This window comes from Berghia stephanieae, chromosome 4, assembly GCF_034508935.2.
Source record: "Berghia stephanieae isolate SIO BIC M18660-M18661 chromosome 4, UCSD_Bste_1.3, whole genome shotgun sequence".
Taxonomy (NCBI): domain Eukaryota; kingdom Metazoa; phylum Mollusca; class Gastropoda; order Nudibranchia; family Aeolidiidae; genus Berghia; species Berghia stephanieae.
The window spans coordinates 90975928-91000681 of NC_088363.1; the positions used below are offsets into that span (position 1 = coordinate 90975928).

General features: G+C 33.9%; 1 protein-coding gene across 2 annotated transcripts; it reads left to right on the forward strand.

Annotated features, from left to right (window-relative positions):
- Positions 1 to 859: 859 nt before the first annotated feature.
- LOC144971555 (uncharacterized) lies at positions 860 to 24540 on the forward strand. Of its 2 annotated transcripts, XM_078912578.1 has the most exons (16): positions 1039 to 1141; positions 2157 to 2178; positions 5262 to 5364; positions 6075 to 6518; positions 8116 to 8158; positions 9420 to 11589; positions 12040 to 12116; positions 12725 to 12917; positions 13788 to 13902; positions 15012 to 15181; positions 16356 to 16734; positions 17023 to 17131; positions 18829 to 18972; positions 20791 to 21082; positions 21740 to 21967; positions 22626 to 24540. In XM_078912578.1, exons 3-16 carry the CDS (start codon positions 5286 to 5288, stop codon positions 22995 to 22997), a joined length of 4815 nt encoding a protein of 1604 aa, XP_078768704.1. In that variant the 5' UTR covers positions 1039 to 1141; positions 2157 to 2178; positions 5262 to 5285; the 3' UTR covers positions 22998 to 24540. The 2 variants fall into 2 exon arrangements, with proteins under 2 accessions (XP_078768703.1, XP_078768704.1); XM_078912577.1 differs by lacking the exons at positions 1039 to 1141; positions 2157 to 2178 and adding an exon at positions 860 to 974.
- The last annotated feature ends 214 nt before the right edge of the window (positions 24541 to 24754 follow it).

Here is a 24754-nt window from a genome sequence, read left to right on the forward strand (position 1 = left end):
AAAGCCCGAGATGCCGATAGCGGGACTCGAACCTGTGCCTCTTGGTATAAGTGCAATGCCTTATCCACTTTTCCATATCGCCCCCGATGGCAAAAGCGTTTTGGTATTACTAATTAATGTGGATATTTATAACATTGAAATTTTTATTTTACTGTCATTTATACTATGCTATTAGCTAAAATAATCATAACACCCGCAAACCGAATCTAACGCACCAACACACGTAACACACGTTTATGCTATAGTCTGATTGATATAAATTATTGAGATCATTGAAATGACTGTCTAAAAACAATAAAAAAAGAGCTGAGTGACGTCGATTTCGTTTCTTCTTTTGGAATTGATATTATCTGTCTATCAATCTATACTATATTACCTACGTAATCGTGACCACAGTCATCGTTTACTTATTTGCAGATACAGTCTGATAGCCCAAATTGTTGTGGGCTCATTGTTGTTATGAAAATAGTTTCAAACCCACGCAAAATATTGACCATTAAACTTTTAATTCAAGGCCTTAATTGTGTTCTTTTATAAGACCTGCTAATAATATATTTTCTTCAAGTAGTTCTCTCCTGTTAGCTCACGTTAGTTTTCTGTCCCTCAACACGAGTAAGCGCCCCATTACAGCAGCCACCTATCTCTCTACCCATCGTGTAAGTAATAATCAAAGATCTATTGTTTCTGCTTTAGACAGAGCAAAAGAAAATGGATGGAATGTTTCAAATACATAAGTAAATCTGCCGAGGCAGTCTTGTCTGACGACTGCTGAGGAAGGCAGATCCATTCATTCACCCATGGCTTTTCCGCTGTAGTTTTTTAAAGGATTGTCGTAAGGTAAATAATTCTGATGCTTCCCATCATTCCAAAGCAGACGGAACTCTCCGCTTGGCGTGTTTAGAAGACTCCGCCATATTTGTGTTTTTGCCTCCATCTCTGAAGATTTGTATGAGGAACTCTTCATAAACAATAAAGTAAGGGATTCAAAACATTGAAAACACTTTCGTTTCCAAGTTTGTAAACAAAATAATGGCAATAATTAAAAGAAGCAAGTCTGAAAATTAATAAATCTCTTGTTATCTAGGGTGAAAGTATAATTATAATAACGGACTAACTAGCCAGTTTGTGTTCGCTTATGCAGACTTGAACTAGGTATGGCAAACCCTCTTATCGAGTCATGGCTTTATTGGCAAACCGAGAATTTTAACTCAAATCGTCTCTCTCTTTTTCTCATTTTCAGTCCGTCAAATAAAACGTTTTTGGTATCAAATTAAATCTCAAATCTTCATCTTTAAAAAAACGTTCATGCTTTTTTCATATGATTTGCCGTTATTTCATGGCTTTGAGTTGAAGAAGAGGAGTAAACTTCGATTTGGAACCGGCGCTCCGCTACTCGATCACCGTAACTGACGGTTGTCTTTTCTCTCCGCTCGGCTGGTCGCGTCAGCGCTATTAATAGTAACGTCAATGGCTGCATCCGAAAGAAAATTGAACAAGCTTTCATTCGATACCAGATTCGCATTTTTATGATTTTTTTCAAAGGTTGAAGTTTCAAGTTAAAAACTTTAAATTGATAAAAAAATTGAGAAAAATTTGAAAATTTGGACGATTCTGGTATCAAAAGAAAGTTTAAAATCTCAGCTTTAAAATGATGTATACGAAAGCAAGATTAATAGCTTTGCGTTCACCAGCCAACTGAAAACGAAACTACAACTACAACATTTGCCGTATTCACTTCACTCATATGCCGGCTCAGGCAAGGGGCACAATCGCTGATATTTCGTAACTTTGCGTTGAAATTGACAATTTTGGCTTTGTCAGCTACTTTAGGGGCAAATTATTTCTATTTTACTTAGAGTTGAGCTCAGAAAAAAAATACACATATTGTTTATAAAAAGATGTGTATTGTTAGAAAGTTACAGAGGTCTGGTTTGAATATTTATGAAAATACGGCATTTTGAAAACGGACAAAAGGTTGCTTTCAAAGAAGGACAAATTTTGGCGATTTTCTACAAATTTCGAAATAACATATCTTTTTTAATTTTTAACCAATTTTAATAATTTTTATACCAATTTAATCAGGAAAAAAAGTTCTACCTGTTGAATGCAACTTAAAGACAACAATTATATAATCCAAATTTGGGTTTTCCGTACCTACTTGAACTCAAAGTCAAAGAAGTAAGCAAACTTAATCTGCTACTCAGGCTCAGGCTACTGCCTGACTGCTACTGAACTGCCGCCACTGCTGTCTCTGTCTACACTCAAGACTACGACAAAACAATAAGAAGCTTAGAGAGAGTGTGCTTAGGCGAGCAACAAAGGTCGTTGGTGGACTCAAGGACTTGAGTTATGAACAGCGCCTGAAAAGAGTAGGACTGCCAAGTATGGTCTATCGGCGTTTGAGTTTGAGAGGTGATATGATTCATACATGATTGAGTTGATTGAGACCTATAACTATAAAATAAGTTCACACATTGCTTGTACGCGACTCAGGATGGGCTGTTCACAGTAGACAAAAAATCAGTCACCAGGGGCCACTCATACTCATATAATATAAACTTCTGAAACCCAGAGTTAAACCTAACCACCCTTCGACAGAACTTTTTTACACAGAGAGTAATTGAATAATGAACGTTGGAACGCATTGCCAGCAAATGTCGTTGAAGCGCCGAGTGTCAATGCTTTCAAGAATAGATTAGATGCTGTGATGGAAAGTTATGTGCATAGTGTAGAAGTGCCTCCCACCCAAAATAGCTATGATCAAAAGATCAGTAGAGAAAGTATAGTGTAGGCTAGCCCCTGATCACAAGATCAGGTAGGGAAATGCATTAGATCAGTTGTGAACAAGACATTCAGTGACTGGAAGGACTCAGCGACAGGCCAGTGGCCTAATCAAGCGACGTCGATACCTTCTATTCTATTCTATTCTATTCCAAAACAACTACAGTTCAGTACAGTACAGTTTACTGAACTGCTATATTACACACAGACCGGGCGCCCATCCAAAAAAACTCAACTCAAACTTTGAGTCAAAGTCTAGTTTAACCACCGAGGCCGAGTTTTAATTATATAAATTTTCAATGGAAGTGTCTAGCTAGGGCGCTAGCCCTAGCCCTGCCTAGGCCCTAGAGACTAGGTCAGTGTCAGTGAGACCAAAATCTTGATAGGCCTTCCGAAAGTGCCGAAAGCTCCTCGTGCTAAGTATTTCTTTATTTTTCAATTTGAATTTTTACCGTGGATCTTTTGTCCGTTTATTTATTCAATTTGTCAATATTATATTCATAAGCCATAAGCTACTATTCTATTTATTAGTATTAGTATTAGTACTACTATTACTATTAGGAATAGTAATAGTAATAGACTATTAGTATTAGCATTTTAAAAACTCTAGAACAGTCTTAAGTCTTAAGATAGATTAGTGAAAATTTAAATTTTCCTAATACAAATTATACTAATACTACTATTAGTATTAGTAATACTAATACAACCATTGTTTTGGTTAAGTTTTCCGCCACCATTTTGTTTTGTGACGTATTGAAAGCAGCCCTACTCCCAGGTTTTTTTTTCTATCAGGGCAATAGGGTTAGTCTTAGTCGAGGTGCCGTGGTGTTTGCTTTTCCTATTAGGGTTAGTTAAAGGTACTACTACTACTACTACTAGGTTTTATTTTTTTTCTTAGGGTTAGTTGAGGGAATATTTGGGTTGTTTCCCTTAGCATGAGGAGCTTTCGGAAGGCCTTCCCAAATCTTGGTCTCCCAAGCCAAAACAGGCTATTTTGGCTAGGAAGTCCAAGATTTTGGTTTACCGGGATAAAACCGTATTTCCGTATATAGACTGTTTCTTTCTGTTGAAGAGACAAGTTTTTTTCTTCTTTTTATTTATTTCCTGATTGTTTGTTTTTGTTGCTGGTCTTATTTTTTATTTTTTTTTTTTATTTTCTTTTAAGCCTTGTAATAATCTCACCAACCCCCACCTCCAAAATAAGTCAGAAGAGAGGTTGTAAGTTATCGGCTGTCCAACACAATAATTTAGTTTTCATTTTTCCTTTTTCTCTTTTTAAAAATTAAAAAGTAATATTACTCAATTTTTCTGAGGAGACCACAATTTTGTTCTTCCGAATATAACCGACTTCGAGTATAACCTTATTTTCATTTACTTGTTTCTTTATGTTGTGGAGTTTTGGGTTTTTATTTTTGTTTGTTCCTTATTTATTGTTTTGTTTTGGTCTCCTTAACTAAAATGGCTTCCCACCATATAACCATATTTTCGTTTATGGAGCTTTTTCTTTATGTTGAAGTTGTCGGGGGTATTATTACTCGGTCTAAAATAAAAAAGCCCAAACAACTACAAAAACAAACAAACAAGAATAAATAAATAACTGGCCTCTTCAACATAAAGAAACAACTCCACAAATGCAATTACGGATTTACGTCAGGAAGCCAAAATTGTGGCCTCTTTAGCAAAAATTGGTTTATTTTTTCAAATAAAAGAAAATTTAAAAAAAGAAAGAATAGTAAAATTATTTTTTGTAATGGACGGCCAATTACTTTTTCTGGGGAGGGGGGGGGGTATGGGGTCATTTGAATAATTTTATTATAAGGCATTAAATTAAAAAAACAAGCCAAAAAACAAGAACAGCAAAGAACAAATAAGTATTAAGTAAAAAATAAGAAAAAAAACTTGCATCATCAACTTAAAAAGAAACAGCCATTCTGGCTAGGGAGACCAAAGCAAAACAGTAAGCAAAGAACAGAAAGATAGAAAAAATATTCACTCTGAATCATGAATTATTTTCAATGCATGGTGACTAAACAAGCTTACTCGGAACCCTTAATTCATTTTGACTGAAATGATCGCTGTTTACAGATAACAAAGTTTGAGGTCTATGGGGCAGGCAGATTGAAATATATTGAAATTCTATAATTGACTATTACTATTGCTACTCTACCTTATGAGGAAAAGTGGAAATTTCCACTGAGAAGGGAGGCCAACTCACTTGATCTAGCATTCACCTCGAGTATTATATTTGCACTTAATCTAAAACATTTGCTCCCAGCAATAGTTAACTGCTGGATTAAATTTGACATGCTTCTTTCGGTATGTATCCAAAATTGTTTTTATAAGTGTCCATATTTAATACCATTTCATTTTTTTTTAATGTCAAGACTTTTCAACAATCTTTCTTTATGTATAAAATCAACATTTAGTTAATGATAGTAGAAATTATAATTTCTGATTGATTTTATCCTATATTATTTCAGTGTGTCATCTGACCTTGGAACAAAATGCCATCGCCAGCCACAAGATCAGGTCGACTGACGAAACTAAACCAACAAGTCGAAGAAAATGAGAAAAACAGTAAAGGTATTTGTATTAAGATGAACATGAAAGTAACCATTCATATTAGTAGTGATTGGCCATCTGAGTTGTAAATAAAGTTCATTGAGCTGGAGTTTATCCCAACTTTGTCTTATAATTATTATAGTTCAATTGAATGTTGCTTTGCAGACATATTTTTCTTTTCGAAAAGAAGTACAATTTAAACCACTTTCATGCACAGCTATGAGGAACATCCAAAAGGAAACTGGAAAAAAGACTTAACTTTTGAACCAAAAGACACTTTTCTATCTGTAAACGCAGAAAAATTAATTCATTGAGAGCTACAGTCTGATTCCATTTGTGATGCAAAAGGGTTTATTGTTGTACCCGATTCTTCCCCTTTCAAGTACCTGGGTTTCTTGGCCATTGGGTCAAGTGTTAACCGGGCCATAAAATCAGCAGGTAATCACTAGTTATTACCTTTTGGATAGTTTGGGATGATAGTCTAAATGGTATACTCTTGGACCATTAACATCTTATAGCAAGAAATGGTTTGGTTTTTTTGTTTTGTTTTTATTTACAAGTATGTAGTAAGTTTTCACAGTTTATTAGAGATAACTTATGGGATAAGATTTTACCTTTAAAGTGATTTAAAGTTACACTTGTTTGACAACATCAGTTGATATTTAACATCGCAATATTCCATGACACAGATGAAGCTGATTAAAATTATTGTATTTATATTCATTATTCAGATGCTTCAAAACAGAAAGCAAAACCTACACCTTCAGTACCTACACGCACCAGTGCAAGGAAATCCAGTGGAAATAAGTCTCCCAGATCATCTGAAGAATCAAATGATTTATCCTCTCTAAAAGCAGGAAGATCAAAACGAAATGCTAATAATGATATTACGGAAAGCAATTCCCCAAAGAAAGCTGCATCAGAAACCTCAAATGAAAGTGAATCTCCGTTACCAGTGGAATCAAAAATTTCAACATTAGATATATCTATCAAGATGGATAAAGATCTCAAAAAATCAGATGGAGACTTGAAGAAGTCATCCAACACTCCTACATCAGCAGTTCGCAGAAGTAGTCGGGCTCCAGTGCCATCAAGTAAATTCAAGGATATGGAGATGGTTTTGACTCCAAATGCACAGAAAACGAAAAGGTCATTGTCTGTGAGTTCACCTGGGGGTAAGAATTTAAAAAAAAAATTTTCTCATTCTATGTTTATTGTACACATAAACTTGAGCTTTTATATAACGCAATATCCACTAAACATGCTCAATTCGCTTTACAAGAGCTCCCTAGCCAACAGCAACACTTAACATGTAGAACAAGACACGATGCCTGTTAGACGATATTGCAATTTTTTTCGGACAGAGACAACGCTGTTAACGGCCAGGTACTCCTTTTACACCTGAGTACGGTGAGATAATGTGGGTAAAGAGTCTTTTCCAAGGACTCAACTATGCGCAGAGCGAAGCTTGAACCCAGGACGAGTGTCATACCACAAGACCACATAGCCTCACATAAGAAAGATATGTATCAGGATGGCACATTTTCCCCCTTTTCACTCTACGGTCCTAATTTAGAATAACTTCTGTGTGTGAGATTTGGACATGCCTCAATTTATTTGATATTGAGGGGGGAGGGGAGTGGAGTGAGGGCTACGTAAATTTATATCCAGTTTATTTCCCCACTTCTCCCATGAGTCTATGCCTGGATTTACTTGCTATTCAGAACTGTAATACAATGAAACACAGAAATCTCAAACAAGTCGGGGACATTGCTTATTATATGATCGATATTTCCACGTTGAGTATTTTACAAAGATTATGAGGAGAAAAATTATGTAGTGATGTAAATTTAGTTGGTTTTGGCAAGGTCCCATTATGATGACCCCATTTTTATCCTGCATTGGGTCATACTCTAGATTATCTTGGCACTGATCTACAACAACTATTAACCATTAGTTTGGTGCATCTTGTTTCATTCAATAACGATAATTGTAAGAAAAAAAAGCCAATTAGTCACATTATATTATACACTCAGCATGTGATGACATTACCTAGCTTATCACTATCATTCCTCACTCGTATCTTTCACTTCTCTCCTCTCACCTCACTTTCCCCAACTGTAATTGCTTGTTTGATTTTGTGTAACAGTAATAGCCTCAAGCAATCACTGTCTCGTTGGTCTCCCATTGGTACTGGTGGCAGGATAATGTGCATATGACACTGGTCAAATTGCTTCACATATTCCCTTCAACACACAAACATGCCCATGTTGAAAAAAATCTTTCATTTCTGTTCAATACAAACAAAACACAGAATTATCCATGAACATTCAAGTGAATATCCAGTTTGTTCAAGATTTTCATTTTAGCCTCCGAAAGTGATCACAATTTTCTTATCATCAATACTATGGAAATAGAGGGATTCAATGGGTAATAGTAATTGAGACGTGTTTTAGATTTCTGTGATTTTGGATTTCATGTTTGGGATTATCATGCTTCACTGTATATTCATTTGTAGGCTTTTCCTGTTTATTTAAGATATGATTACAGAATTAAAGAAAACTAACTTACATGCTCACATTGAACCCAAAGCAGGCCCAAAATGCAGTATTAGATCATATTTTCACATTTCATTTTGGAAAAATGTTGCAAATTAGACATGTTTTAAAATTTATTTTCGGTTTATCAATGGTCATCTTGATGAACATATCTTCTGTTCAGCAAAGTGACAAATTATTCGTGTTTTTAAAAAAAAATGTATTTCTGATACAGATCCTGTTACAGAGCCTAGTCCTAAGAGGAGTAGGAGAAACAGGTAGAAAATTACAATCTTATTTAAATGGGATAGAAATCTTCTTCTTCTTCTTCTTCTTCTTCTTCTTCTTCTTCTTCTTCTTCTTCTTCTTCTTTCTTCTCTTCTCTTCTTCTTCTTCTTCTTCTTCTTCTTCTTTTCTTCTTCTTTCTTCTTTTATTATTATTTTATTATTATTATTAGTAGTATTATTATTATTATTATTATTATTATTATTATTATTATTATTATTATTATTATTATTATTATTATTATTATTATTATTGTTGTTGTTGTTAATTGATTGGGAAGATTTCATATGCTATTTTACCTTTTTAATGACAATCACTTTTCATTATTTACTATACAGCAATTGCAATTATTTCTCTGCTTTGCAGTTCATTTTTTGTTGTTTTTTTAAAGTCAAGAACTGCTGTCTTATTTATGAAACTTGTATTAGCAAAGCGACCACACTCAAAACCTCATGATGACAAACACTGCGCAAATCTGAAGGACAATTTAGCTTGGACGTTTCCTGCTCAAGCAGTTGAGGTGTACCTGTGTCATTTTGTCATAATGATCAAACAATTGTCTGAAGGAAAATGTAATACATTAGAATTAGATATATGTGTGGTTTGAAATACAATCATTGTCTCAAATGTTGCCACCATGACTGGGACATTCTCACTTCTTCTCTTTTATGAAAAAATAAAAATAAAAATTTACTGTGAAGCCCTTGTGTTTTTTTAATTCCAGATTGACACTATTTATAAATTGATTTTATTCTTGAATACATTTAAATTGGGTTTTTACCTTCCTTATGATTTTGAATTTATTAAATATGAGATAATAAAACGATATTCTGTATAAAGGAAATAAAGACTCTGGGTAACTAATGTTTAGTGGTATTACAGCGCAAATCTTTTTTTATATCAGGGTGCCAAACATATATTTTTCCACCTGAAAAATTAGTGGCAATGCCACTATTACTACCACCTTCATCACCTCAGCACCATCACTACTATTACAACAACTATCACCAGAGCAGCGGCATCGTCACAACCCCCTCAGTATCATGACTATCACAACAATATACATATGTGCTCTCAACTCGCTTCCACTGTCCAACCATCACTGTACTGATATTCCTTTTCTGATATAGAAACTCGTGTAACTAATGTCCGAAATTCCCGTAGGACAAATATTATTTTATTAGATAATGAAATGAGGTAAGTTAATGTTATAATGTCTCTTGTAATTGAATTCTATTTACTCTTCTTTACAGTAACAAAGGTGTTGAATCGTTACCAGTCGACATCGAAAAAGGAGCTGAGGCACTGCAAGACAACAAGGGCATTGAATCCCCCATGCCTGCTTTAAGAATTGTGAAGGATAATGTAAAGAGTGATTCAACCAGTGAATCTCCAAATTTAAAACCTAATGAACCTACAGAAAAGGATGTTGAGGATTCAACAAATTGTTTTCAACAAGAGAAGATTGGCACACTTGATATGAAAAATGAATCAAAAGAGTGTTCAGATGCCAATGTTTTGAAAGACTCACACGAAAAGAAAGATGTAGGGAATGCTGGTCCATCCCAATCAGATGATGATCATTTGAAAATAGGAATGGAGGTGAAACTGGATGAAATGGATGCTACTGTAAAAGATCAGATCTTAGAGTTGCCGACAAATGGAAATGTGGAGGATTTAGTCGCAAATTCCACAACTGAAGAGGATACTAATGAGGAGAAAGGGAAAACGGATGTTGAAAATACCCACATTTCATCGGAAATATCTTTCTGTACAGATGATGCTACTGAATCAATACCACAAGAGGTTTCAGTTGAAGAAGTTGGTTTGTCATGTCAAGATGGTGGACTTATTGTAGAAGAAACTGTTCACACTTTCATGGATGAAAAAGATGTTGTGATACAAAGTTCAGACATGGCTTCTAATCTTGAAAGTTCAAATGAAACAAATAATGTCAGTCAAACATCAAGTAATTTGGCATTATCTCTTGACAAGGACGTTGCAACCCTTTCTTCTAATCTTATGATAAAAGGACAGGAAGTCACGGTACAAGAAAGAGATGGGAAAATGGTTGCCATTGTCAAAATACCAGGAACCTTAGGTAATCTACAAAACACTACCTCCCATACTGAAACAGGGAAACAGACAGAGGGACCATCATCATCACTTCTTCCTCCCAATTCTAAAAATGTCACATTGAGTACTGGACCAAATCAGAAGAGTAGACACGGCTACATCTTGAACAAAAAGACAGAAAAGCAAGCTTTTCTGACTGTTTCAGATCAAGACCAGAGCACAATTAATATTTCTTTGGAACCCACGACAATATCATCAATTTTAAAACCAAAGCCTCCTGAATCTTCCACAAAGTCAACTTCTAAGACTCTATATGGCCGTGTCATAAAACAAGAATCTGGAAATGCCAAACCAGTCGTTCAAAATACACCTCCTTCTACTAGTCTAATTATCAAAAATGCTGGCTCAAATCAAACGATCTCTCTTCTTCCTCCGCAATCTATCAAAGCCACAAACCCAAAAGAATGTAAGCCATATTCTCTTTTATCCTCTCCTTCAGAATTGTTACAGAAACTTAAAGGTGGTCCTGAAAAGAAACAAAATGCTTTAATTAACGAACGGCCAAAGAAAGTTAGTCAACTGTCTTCGCCCTCCAAAAAAGTAGTAATCATTACCCATCCATCTAAATCTGGAAGTCAGATTGATTTTGATTCCATTTCTTCCTCACTTTTGGAAGAGGATGGATCTTCTGCTACCATTGAACCTGAAATTCTGGGATCAAGTGATGGTTTAACAACAGAAGATTCAATAATAAATACAACAGATTCTGTTGTAAACCAGGGCCAAGATGAATTGTCAGAAGTACCTACTTTAAAGGCTGTTGAAGAGGAGTCGGATGTTTCTGGTGAAAAAGGAAAAACTGTTGATCCAAGTTTAATCGTTGGTGAGGATGGCTCTGAACAACAGGAAAAGCCCCAATCTGCTGATGAAGGGAAGGAATCTACGCCTAAGATCATAATTAAAAATGAAAGTGGATTGGACATTGGTGAAGAGGATATTATAAAATCCAAGGAAGTGATAGATGGATCTGGGGATTGTGTGGAAAATACCAGTAGCGATCCACCAGTCGTAAACGAGACAGACAAGAATGTCATTGAAGAGATAGAGGGTTCTTTGTCATCACAGACTGATGCTGCAGTGAAAGAGGAGATAGAGACAGAAAGTGATGTTTCAAAGGGGAATGACGCATCAGAAGAGCTTGCCACTGCCAAAGAAAAAGTAAATGAAGACGTACAAAGTCCAAAAACACAAAAGATAAAATTAGTCGATAATGGTGTTGTATATGAGCTACAGATTGTATCAGATGGAGAGACTCGAGCATTACAAGTACAAGATGGTGCTATAGAGGTAAGCTTATGAGGATTTTTCCTTATTATATTTTGTGATTAAATTTTAGATTGTCATTTTTTTCTTCTTTCTTTTTTCTATTAAATTATAATACCATTCTACATATGAATCCTTTTTTTTTGGTAAATATTGCCCACTATTTCATGATTACTTTTTCCAAATAGTTGTCAGCAAATATAAGTAATTTCAGGGGATGAGATAGCTGAGTGGATAAGGTATTGCACTTATGTGAGGAAAACCTGGGTTCGAGCCCTGCTATCAGCAACTCATTATTTCCTTAAGCAAGGAACTTAGGAACCTATTGTTCATTTTGAAGCGCTGTTTTGTGTCTGATGCCTGGATCCAAAAGAAAAGAAAACATTCTTTGTAGAAGAATAAAGGGAATTTATTTATTTCTTTACTCCCATGGCCAAATATACCAATTTTTTATTTTTTATTTTAATATATCAGTTTGAAGGGATCAATGGAGAAGTCAAACAAGAAATAATTGATGAAGACGGAACCACAAGTACTGATACTTTGGGAAAGTAAGTTGTGTTATATTTTTGAAAGCAGTGTTAAGCTGGTTTGGCTCAAGCACGTGCTGGTATGGAGATCAATAACAGACAATTAATATGTTTTGATATTTTCACAAATTATTCTTTTAATGTTTTCATCCATTTTAGTGGGAAAAAGTTATAACAAGGCTTCCAATGTAAATTTAAACTTTGATTTCTTACCTTTCTTATGCCAGCCAGTATACAATTGCATATCTTTTAATAAGCATTTACTGTCCAAGAAATAAAAAGTAGTGAAGATTTACATATGTGTAAAATAATAAAATCAATTTAAAAAATGGCAGTAATATTTGGAATTGTTTGGTTTTAATGTATGTTGACACAATAACAGTATGAAAAGTTATACACTTTGAGTTGGATATAGAATTTTTAGCTGTGAAATGTTATAATTTATGCTTTTTTTTTCTTTCTCTGATAAGAGATACACCCCCTCAGATATGATATTTATTGGTAAATTACTTATTTCATCATGTGTCTTGAAATGAATGAATTATTCTTACATTGTTGCATTGCCTTGTTATTTCTGTATGAGCATTCAATTCAATTGTGTATAATATCTTTATCCAATGAAAACTTAGGTCAACACTTGGAACTCAAACAGTCTACTCATCAAAGAGGGGTCGCCCCAAATCACTAAGTGATAAGGACGATGCAGATGCCCCAGTCCACAAACTAGCCACAATTGTCCAAGAGGGAGGGCAGAAGAAGCATTTTTACTATGTCTCTGTGGTTCCTGGTAAAACCATGGATGGAAAATACAGAAGATCTGTGGTGAGTCATTCGAACTGTCACAATTAAAGATGCATTTATATATGCCATTATTTTTTTTCAAAAATCACTTTAGCCCTTTCGAAATCCACTGCCCAGAAAGATATTCATTTGTGAACATTCGCCCAAAGAGAATTTCTAAAGTAAGATGAGTATGTAAGATCATATACAGTAAAAAAAAAACCCAGCATGACAGGCATTGGAGGGGGGGTGGGGGGAGGGGGGAGCAGAGCAGAGATAGAAAAAGAAAGAACCTTCGAGAAATCTGACTAGGCTGCGATGCCAAGAGAGATGGAAGGAGAGGATAATAATAATAATATATACTTTATTCATCCAAATAAATGGAAATTCGTTTACAGACGTGGCATGCATAAAAATGTATAAACACAAAGTTGAGAATCTATGATGACAATGTATACATTTATATATGCAAATGCACAAAAATGTAAAAACATACAACCAAGAACCAATAGCAACACTTTATATATTAATTTGATAAATTGAGATAGGCCATATGATGTTGGAAATGATAAATAGTTGATTGGGTTGGCTTGGATTCATCTGGAAAGGTTCAAAATGAGAAGCAACTACGGTACCTTGTTTGTGTAAATTACAGTGACATGAGTGAGAGTTGATGATTGAAATTCAACATATTTTGATCAATTTTGGCTTTTATTTACACATTTTTGTTGATATTTATTGATTTTGCCGAGGAAATGCTACTGGCAATCCAAATTTGGTAATTTTAAAAGCTTTTATTCTAGTTAAGTACCATTGTTACCTATAACTGAATAGACCATTCATTAACTTACTTAGATATTTATTAAATGATTTTGGCATTAAAAGGGATTTTTTTCCTCCATTTCATATCAGGAACATATTTTACCTGGGTGTGTTGTTAGTGACACAGGGGAATACTGTTGTAAGGAATGTGATTACAAGACAGACAAGAAAGCCAATTTTTACAAACACAGACGATTGCATACAGGTATTACTTTATCAAATTCATCCAATGTCCATCTGTTATAAGATCAGGGTTGCCAATTTTCCATATATGTACGGAATTCAGCATGTTATAAACCCTCAGTATATTTACCAATCCCCTGCTAAACAGAAAAATACATTCAAGTTCACATTATTATTTATAACAGAAAAATAGGAATTACATAGTGTCTTTTTTACGGGAGCTCAGCACTCGGACAGGGGTCGGCCTATGTGTTTGCATAAATGTTTAGTAAATGTTTGCCTCCTAAATTGGCAACCCTGTAAAATTTTAATGGATGCAATTGTCATGATTTATTATGCCATCTCCATTTCATGATACTTTGGGGTAGAAAATAAAAAAATTCAAGAATATATGATGGTACTACTTACTCCAGTAGAATCGGTATAGTTATATTTTAAAGGTCAAATTCAGCCAGTTCAGGTTTGTTTGGTTTTTTTCCCCCTAGATTCAGTTTTAAAGAAAAAATAATTTTTGAAAGTATTTTCTCTTTCCTCACCAGTGAAACCAATGAATCCATTCTTTAATTAAAGTTCTCTACGTCTCTTCTAAATCATTTTAAAATTGTGATATTTTAAAAAATGCTTTGAATTCTCTTTTTTATCAGAGGGGAAACAGATTTTATTTTTGTCAAAGGAAATAAGATTATATGATTGTCTGTCATTGGATGCTGATAAGTAATGGTGGTCTTAATAAAAAGAAGTATTTAAGGTTTGACAGATCAACAATTTTCAGTTGCTAGAAGTAGTAATTGTGTTCACATAATTTTACAAATTGACCTGAAAATCCCTAAATAATTAAAGGATATTGTTATTTATTAATATATGAAGGATTATTGATCTTGTGTGATTCTTTCAAATATTTTAGCAAACCTGTTCATGTTTATGTTTTTTAGAACATTTATTTATTTAAAGAATTCCCCATAATAACCAAAAGCAGTATTTTCCCTCTTTTTTTTATATAAGTTTAAATGCCAATATTTTTTGTACGCTTTGACTCATCTGCTCAGCCACATGTCTTGCAATTTCCAGATTTCATATCTATTCTACGGTTCAGATGTTTTCATCAATGTCAATTTCTTCATTTCAAATTAGGATCCAAACCCCATGTATGTCATGTTTGCAAGTATCAAGCAAGGACCAGCAGCAATCTGAAGCGACACATGGGTATCCATGAAGACATCAGGGAATTTAAATGTTGTCAGTGTGCTCTTTCCTTCAGGCAGAAAATACATTTGGAGAGACATGTTCGATATCGTCATGAGGTTGGTTCTAGAGTGCACAACTTTTTTTTCCTCAATAGCCATTTGACAGCAGTTTATCATGATTATAAAACTGCTGTAACTAACCCATTGATAAGTTTTATTTTGATATTTCTGGATATGAAATTATACTGGCTGTATAATTACTGCAAAAAGACTTATTTGGACAAAACAGCTACACTTATTACTGCACTATAATGAATTGTAAGGAATTAAATGTTTCTCATGTTTGAGGTTATGACAAAGGTCCATCTTATATTGAAAGTGGTGATAAGACAAAGATATTCAGTTTTTATAAGACAAGTAGAAATGACATAAAAAGTGTTTATCGTTTTTATTTTCCCCTTTATTGAGCATTAATAACTTATTATGAATAGGGAGAAAAATGTAGATGTTCTTCATAGTTTGAAGTAACAATGACCAAGTACAAAATATTGCTGTTATCTGGTAAATTATTTAACACTATAATTTTTAAATCTTGCTATATTCAAATAATGTATTGACTTTATTCTGACACCAACTTTGACAGTTTCTCAACGTTTTTTTAATCCATATGAAGAACTCGTACAACATTTACTGGTTTTTGAATAACCCCTATCATTACGCAGTGATACTTTACTTGTATTTTTTCAAATGTCTTTTATTTTGTTTTCATGGAAGGGAGACATAATGTAAATGTTGCTGCTCGAAGCTTGAAGACATAAATAACAATGTGAAATTGAATGCAAGCTTCAATTAATATACGAAAACAGATAAAATGGACTTTTCGGTTTTCCCTTTATCAACAAAACAGGATGAATGAAACACTCCAGACGAATGAGATAATGTGGTAGTGGCATTGTTTTGTTGATAAAGGGGAAACCCAAAACGTCCATTTTATCTATTTTCGTATATTAAATTGAATCTTACATTCAATTTCACATTGTTATTCATTGGAAGAGAGACAGAGATTGGTCTGGAAACCAAATGTCATCAGTTTGTTGTTCTTAATTTTTTTTTCAACTTTAATGATCAGATATCAGGATCAATGTTAAAAATTTGTTGAAAGCATAATATCAACCCTCGCCCTCTTTTCCAAGTTCCATATTTCATTTTTTTTTCTTCCTTGAATGTTAACAAGACAACATAAGTCTTTTAAGTTACTTTTTCAATTTACTATATTTTTTTCCCCCCACAGGAAAAACGAGTGAAGTGTCCTATGTGTGATTACGTTTGTGCTAACGAACAACCTGATTTGAAAATGCACATCAAGCGAAAGCACACACAAGAATCAGGCAAAGTGGTCATCTGTCCTCAGTGTAACATTGAAGTTGGTTCCAAGAGGGACCTCAAGCAACATCTCAAGTTTCACAAGGATGGCCCAGAGTTGAAACTTTTCTGTAAAGAATGCAGCTTTGTTACCGATTGTAAAAGTCGCCTACAGCGTCATTTGGTGGTTCATTCCAATGTAAAGCCATATCATTGTGGAGTTTGTGATTATAAAGCCACTCAGAAGGAACATGTTGTGAGACATTTGCGATCACAACACAAAATTGAAGTTAATAAACCTAAAAGACGTAAGTACATCTTTTTTTCCTCTTTTTTTTTTTCTACTCTCAAGGGAGTTGGTTTGAGTTCACATTATATATATATATATATTTTTTTTTTTTTTTTTTTTTTTGGTATGCTTTGAAAACCAATAAAATTTCCACAAGATTGATTATTTCCCGAATACAATTATATTGATATTCTTTTTGGTTAAATAGCTTTAAACTTAATTTTTCAAAATTATTTAAATGTACTGAAATTTTTGGTATCAAATGATAATTTTGTATTGATTCTTTTACCCATTTAATATTCACTAGCTTGGAAGAAACAAGTAAAGCAAGATTCAGCTGAAAGCTTAGTAGGGAATTCAAGAGGTGATTTCACATGTGGAGACAAAATATTTGCCTGCAATCACTGCACCATGAGGTATATACAGAGTAAATTCTTGTGCGGTTTTGTGGTTTAGTGGTATGACACTCGCCTTTGGGTCGGAAATTCCTGGATTTTAGCCTCGATCGGTGCATAGTTGAGACCTTGGAAAAGGCTTTTTATTCAAATTCTCTCACAATACTCAGGTGTAAAATGAGCACCTGGCGTCTCTGTCCAAGAAAATTGTAATTTCGCCTAACAGGTGTCATGTCACGTCCAACAGGTTAATTGTTGCTGTTGTCCAGAGATCCCTTGTAAAGCGCTTTGAGCACGTGTAGTGGATATTACGTAATATACTGAATGTGGAATTATGCCTTGTAGTTTTTGTAAAATTATATTGAACTACTGAGGTGCTTGTAAGTTAATTTAATTTTCAAGCTGAACTTTTTAAAAATAGCGAAACAAAAAGAGCCAAAAAAAAAAAATAGAATTGTGCTTTTCTATCATGCACCATCTTCTAAATGTGTGCAAAATGCTTTACAAGGGGTTGTAATGTAACAGCAACATTTAATATGTAGGGCGAGACATGACACCTATGAGACCTTTTTACATTAAAAAAAAACTTGAGACATGAATGCTGTGACAGAATGTGAGTGAAGAGCATATTCCAAGTAGGTACTTAATTTTGAATTTCTGAGGGGGGGGGGGGGGGGGATTGAACCATTCTGAATGCAAGTGTCATTCCATAAAATCACAAAGTCACATGAATAATTGTCTCAAATGATATTGGTCTGTTTAATTCTCATATTTACAAATTTGTACAGACTGGCAAACTCGAAGTGATGCACACATTCACGACAAGCATCCATAGAGACTGCGCAGCCATATTCATTCATTAATTTATTTTTGTAAACGATATTATCCTTAACCTGGATAGATTTCTTAAATGATCATGTCTCATCAGATTTTATAGTGAAATATAATATTACAAAATATAAACACTATTCATTTTCAGAAAAAAAAAACAAAGATAAACTATCTCTTAAATTTATGATCTTATTTCAATTTTTATTGAAATTAGAATTGACTACAAAAGGATGGAGAACCTAGCCTAGGCCTTCCCTTGGGTTTCAGGAAGACAAAGCTTGTATTTTCGACTCTTTGTTATCTTATGTTTTATTCTATCTGGCTCTCTGTCTTTGTTTTGGATTAAGTGTTATTTGTTTTTGGCCCGGCTTTGTTTGAGAGTCTTTCACGTAGTGGGAAACTGTCAGATGTCTGTGTGTGTGTGTGTGTGTGTGATTTAAAGTATTTATTCGTCAGTGAGTTATCCCAGGTATTTATTATATTATTCTTTTTTGTTATACAATTGTTGTAACAATTTGAGTGCATTCCTCTCGGCAGAAGTCCTGTTTGAATATATATGGTGGACTGTGGGGAATCGCGCAAGAGACAAACAGATTGCTCTCAGATCAATCCCTGTGCTCTGTCTAAAAATTAATTTATCTCACTTGTCCCAGTTTTTTCTTGGCGGTCGTAAAACTTTAACTCTATAATTTGAAGACTATCCCATCATTTTCCTTTATTCTAAGGCAGATATGACCCAAAGGTATAGCCAGTTTCAGTAAATTCCTTAAAATAAAAGATAAACAATAACATATAATAGATTAATTACCTCACCATTGTCAATTACAACCATCTCACTTCTTGCTGCAAGAAATTGTATTTTTTATCAAATTTTTTTTTTTTTCCAGGTTTGCCAAGCTTATCAATTTGTACAAACATTTGCACACTCAGCATAGTGATATCATGCCTGCTGAGACAGAGAGCAACTACTACTGTGTTGTGTGTGAATTTTCCACTTCTTCTAAGAAAAATCTACTTATTCACATGCGAAGGTAATGCAAGAGGTAGAATTTAGAATTTTTGCAAAAAAAAATTTTTTCTCAGAAGTCTTCATTTACAGGTTTTAAATAATGACAATGGCGTGCAGTGTAACTGGTATATAAGACAACGATTCTTGTTCTTCAACAAAAGTGTTTATCGTGGATTTAATGGATTAGCCCTAAAAGTTAAATTCATTTTGTGCATACAAAGAATGTCAATATCCATTTGGATAAAGATATTAGACTACACTTAGTCCATGAAATTCATTGTTAATCTTTCACACATTTACTATATTTTAGAAAAATTCGATTTCTGATTATCTTTTTGTCTTTTATAAAAGCATGCTTTTTATACATATAAATCTTGTTTGATATAATTTGTTTTGGATTTCAAAGTTAAATTTTTTCATCTAGGCATTGAAAATTTTTTTTTTTTTCATTTTCAAAGAAAATACAGATTTTATTTTTGTGTTGGCAGCTATGATTCATGCTTAATTCACTCGAGTTCATATGAATGGAAAAGCGAACATATTTGTTCATTTTCAGTCATGGTGAACTCGAGAGAGAGTTAATATTTTTTAAGACCATGATTTCCCATTTTCATGACAGATTTTAAAATTGTCAAATACTTTAATTATTGATGTATCTTTGAAATGCAATTTAATTTAGATTAGTTTCTCACATATTATATATACAGGTGACAGTAGTAATATTCTAATCATGGTTGCCAGTTTTTCATATATTTACGGAATTCAGCATGTTATATATAAACCCTCAGTATACTTTCCAATCACCTGTTAAAACGAAAAATAGTATGTAATGTACATAATGTCTTTTTACTGGAGTTCAGTGCTCAGAAAGGGGCCCGTCTTTGTGTTTGCGCAAAAGTTCAGTAAATTTTTTGTCTCCTGAATAGGCAACCCTGCTAATAGAAAACAGTTTTGTCCTTTTGATACAATCTATTTTAGTCAGTTAAAGCACGTATGTCTTGGATGGTGAATGTTGAAAGTGCACCATTTGGACATGCTGTCACTTCTAGGATGAGTTCTTTGACCTCCCATGGTGGGCAGGAGGTCACGATGTGTCTTCTATCCACTATATATCTGTTTCCTGAGTTGCTTTCTATCTTTGTCTTGGAATGCTATTACTTAGTTGTATCCTAGTCCTGGCTGGGGTCCTTTACTGGGAGGTAAACAGTCAAATGTATAGTTATAGTTTTGGGAGATTATTTTTTTCATCTGGTAAATCATCTCTCTGTTAAGTACTGTTACATTTTTTGTTTTAAATATTATATATAATGATTTGTAAAGATTTGAGTGTATTCCTCTTAGTGGGGACGGGACCTGTCACAGATCCCTCCTTTTTACTAGCACTGAAATTACCTAAATGGGTCCCTTAAAAACAAAACAAGCAAACAATATGATACAGTTTCCCAGTCTCTAATATGAAAATTTTGCACTGGTCTTGGTTAGCTATTCGTAAAATTGTATTAATGTCATGATAAATCAATTTACTTTACCACCAACTTATTATACAGCTGTGTTTGAAAGGGTCCCAAACATGATGATAACAAGATTTTACAGTACAGAGTGACAGTTTTAAACATTTCTATTACTGTATGATAGACAACTTTTCTCACATCTCTTGCATTTAAAAAATTAAAATTGGTCTTAACAAAACTGAATATAATCACTTAAAACATCCATGACATATAAAAGTGACAACTTTGTTTTGAGTTATATTCTAAATCCTTTTTGTAAATTCAATCCCTTTGAATTTATTTATATTAATCTCAAATCATTTTTCTTTGTTGACATTTGCCTGTTATAGACACAACATGACAGATCAAACTCCACCCACACATGTCTACTCCTGTGTCCTGTGTCGTTATGTGAATCCTCGCCGCCGCAATCTGTTCCAACATATGCGCAAGAAGCACAACATTGACATCAGCACTCAGGTAGACATTGCTGGCATGACGGAGGAGGAAGAGGCAGCGGCCAGGCAGGATGGAGACAAGATCACTGAGTTCATTCAGACAGAACCAGGAGTTTATACTCAAGCAAGCACGGAGGAAATTGCAACAACCTCAAGTTTTGAAACTGTTGATGGCACTTCACAGGTAATTTATCGAATTAGTGGAAATAATTTTGAATTCCTTCCACATTGATATGAACATTTCTTTATTTTAAATGGGTGTGAGATACATTATACAGTGGAAATGAGATCATTAGAATAAGTCCTTAATTATCTCTCTTTGATGTTTTTAGCTTATCGCTATTATAACAACAAGAAATCAAAATCAACTTGCCAGCCTAATTAGGCATTCCTGTCTTGCTTGCTATCACTGCTTATTGTAACATTTTGCTTCATGTCACCATTTCATTCTCTTTTGCTACCATTGATATGAACTTTTAGAAATGTTGCACTTGCAAAATTTATGAAAACAAGTGTATATTTTAAAATAAAATCAAACAATACTTGAATATTTCAGATAGCAAGAATTTAAGAATGAAATAATGCTTTAGTATTATACTTATACGTATTATTGAGTAAATAAATGGTATAGCCTTTCAGAAGGATTGACTTTATGGCTTATAATAAAATATTTGCTTGTAGAATTGTGGGAATGGAAAAGATTTGTGTTTTTAAGCATTTATTTCCAATATTCAAACGATACGGAGTTAAAGAACAGTCTTTTATTTTTTGTCATTTTTAAAAACTGGAAATAGAATAGAATTATTTTTACCTTTAACCATATGATGGTTCTATTGTGCAGGTTATTAAAGACAACTTGGCAGGAGTAGCCAACATGATAAAGATTGAAGATCTGACTCGAGTTGCAGCAGGTGTAGATGGCAAAGACAGCAGTACAGAACTGGTTATTGACAATGGTGACGGGACACAGCTTATCCAGGCAGCCAGTCTGATGCAGCACAAGGCAGCTGATGCTATAGAGGGTCTGCAGGCATTGGCTGGACAGGCCGGTCTTATCATTGATGAGGAGGTAAGAGTTTTGGGACTCTTGTTTCTCATTTGAGAAGAGAAAAAAAAAAAAAAAAAAACATATTTATTCACTACAACTAAAACTTTTTGTGCAGACCCTACTGCAGCAGTACGTCAGTCAATAAATTTTAAGGTATTTGCTGATTTTTTTCAGTCAGATATTTTTTGATCCACAGCTTAAGCATCTTACGAAACTTAATTGTTGATTTTAGGGAGAGAAAGTATTAAACTTTTTTTCAATTGAATTCTAGTTTAGACATGGCAACTGTGCTGTGAAAATATTACTGTTATAGTGTCAGTGGACAACATTATTTTCTCATGCACATGAAAATACCATTCATCAGTAATTTCCCGATAATTCAAGCTATCCTCCTCAAGTATAAGAATTTTTTTTATTTTTGTTTTTTTTTTTTTTTTTTTTTTTTAATTAATTCATCATGAACAACAGTAGATTGTTGAATTATGAAATAAGTAAAAATTTTAAGAAAAGATTCATTTTACTTATTTAATTCAGAATAATGTTAACTTTTTAAATGTTACCACTTCTCTGCTGAAGGTGCAGGATATCTGATAATTTTTATTAACTGTTCCAACTTTATTTTTTTCATTGATTGCAAGAGGCAAGGCATGTGAATATGTTTTATTCCCAACTGTTTCAGGTGTCCGCAATTGAGACCAAGCCGACTATTGTCATAGAACATGCAGATGGTGGCGTTATCAACACAACAGACGGCACTCTAGTCGATGGAAACAGTATCATTTTATCTGCAGATCAAGGCATTGTAGAGGAACAAGTAGCAACCATTGAAGAAGCCAGCTCTGAGCATATTCAGCATATTGTGGAATCAGTGGAGTCAGCTGATGCCAATGCTGGCCTGACGAGCCTCGAGCTTACAGAGGAACAGTTGTCTAGTCTTCACCACGGAGACATAGTGCAGATGGAGGGTCAGGTTTATATGGTGGAATTGGCGCAGGATCCAGACAGCCCAGACAAACAATTGCTGTCTTTCCTGCCCATAAATCAGGTGTGATCACTCTCACCTTGCGTTCAGGAGCAGGCCATGACCCAATATCATCTTGACCAAGATAAGGCAATTAATGTTACCTAATAACAGACCATAAAAAATATTAAAAATTCTATACTGCAGAGCTCAATAGATCCACTTAAGTCATAAACTTTAAGTTTGAATGCATTTGAACAGTTTGGCATGATTGAGAATCAACTTCCACAAAGCCTGTTAGAAGCTATGTTGCCACGGACATCAATGACAATGAGTAGTAAAGGAAGAAAAACATGGAGATTTGTATCTTCTTGATAAAGTGGGACCTCTCGATGGATCCAAGCTAATTGAATCCAAGGTCCACAGCAATTTCTAACTTTTGTGAGTTTTTATCTAAAAATTTAGATTTGTAATATAACCTTATACTTATATTCATCATTGGAATAGCTGTAAGTTGCATGTGGGAACTTCTAATTCATCTGGATACCATTATGTAAATGAACATTACCTTATGATTCTCCCATAGCTGTTGTCAATTTTGTTTTTTCCTTTCGAATTGGAGGTAAGGCTTTGAGTGAATAAGGCAATGCCTTGTAAACTGGGATGTCCTGAGTTTCAGCCCCTCTTCAGGAACTATGTTTTTTTTTTCCTTATGCAGAACTGCCAATCTCCAGTTTCCTAACGTGGGCAACACGAGTGATTTCTGTTGACATATGCTTTTGTTTGTTGATTTTTCTATACCTAATATTCATCATAGAAATTTTTACGTCGCGAAATCTTATGTTGCAGCACAAAAGGGGCAAAACATTTTCAGTAAGAAATTATTTATTTATTTATTTTTCAAAGGATACTTTGTTAATATTGACTTGAAACTTCTGAATGAGTATTCTTAATAATATACATATTCTCATCCACTTCCAATCATATTTAGATGGTCACTTGCTTGTAATTAAGTTTCCAGCACCTTTAATGCTCTTTTCTCTTATGAAATATTAAATGTGATACAGTTCCTTATAATTGCTTATGCTATCATAACAAAATACGCACGGATCTGAACGTCTTGTATAGACCATATTTACAAATTACCATCTGCCTTTACTATGTCATGATTTAAAGAAGTCACTAACATGGTCCTCTATTCCCTTCTCTCCTATAATCCAGCAATCTGAATCATATGAATTTTAAAAGTTTTTAGGATCAAAAGCATTTTTATCTTTGATACGAAATAAAGCATGAAAAAAAAAGCTATTTTCAAGAATGGACACTTGGTTAAGTTAGTACAACTAAATTCTAAGAAATACAATTGAAATAACCTAAATCATTTAAAGAAAGATTTAGGAGACAGAAAAGAAAGGAAATCCATATTGTTTATTTGTTACCAATTCCCTTCCGCGATTTGCACTTCACACTCCTTGTCATAATTCATCTTGATGTACACTTACATATTCATTTATCATTTGTCACATCTCTCCCCCTCCCTCCCCAGCATGTCATCCAAACTGTTGATATTATTATGTTAATGTTACTGATTTTTTTTTTTTTTAATTCATAATAAACACAAACAATGAAAGTATTTTCTTTTGGTTTCTGTTTCTTTTTTTTTTTTAATTCTTATTGAATGTAATTTAATATAATAATCTCATTTTTTGTTTAAATTGTCACTTATGATTATTGATGTATTTACAATTAAAGTTACTCTGGGGAGTAGTAAAAATTAGTACAGATATATATATAGGATTTCTGTCATTCCACCAGAGAGGTTAGGGGTTGTGGTGGAGTGGGAGAAA

Bases quoted from the DNA above. Each gene is read 5' to 3' on its own strand.
- LOC144971555 (XM_078912577.1), top strand. From the start codon at position 5,286: ATGCCATCGCCAGCCACAAGATCAGGTCGACTGACGAAACTAAACCAA. The intron at 12,117-12,724 runs GTAAGTTGTGTT...ATGAAAACTTAG, and splicing joins AGTACTGATACTTTGGGAAA to GTCAACACTTGGAACTCAAA. The intron at 12,918-13,787 runs GTGAGTCATTCG...ATTTCATATCAG, and splicing joins GAAAATACAGAAGATCTGTG to GAACATATTTTACCTGGGTG.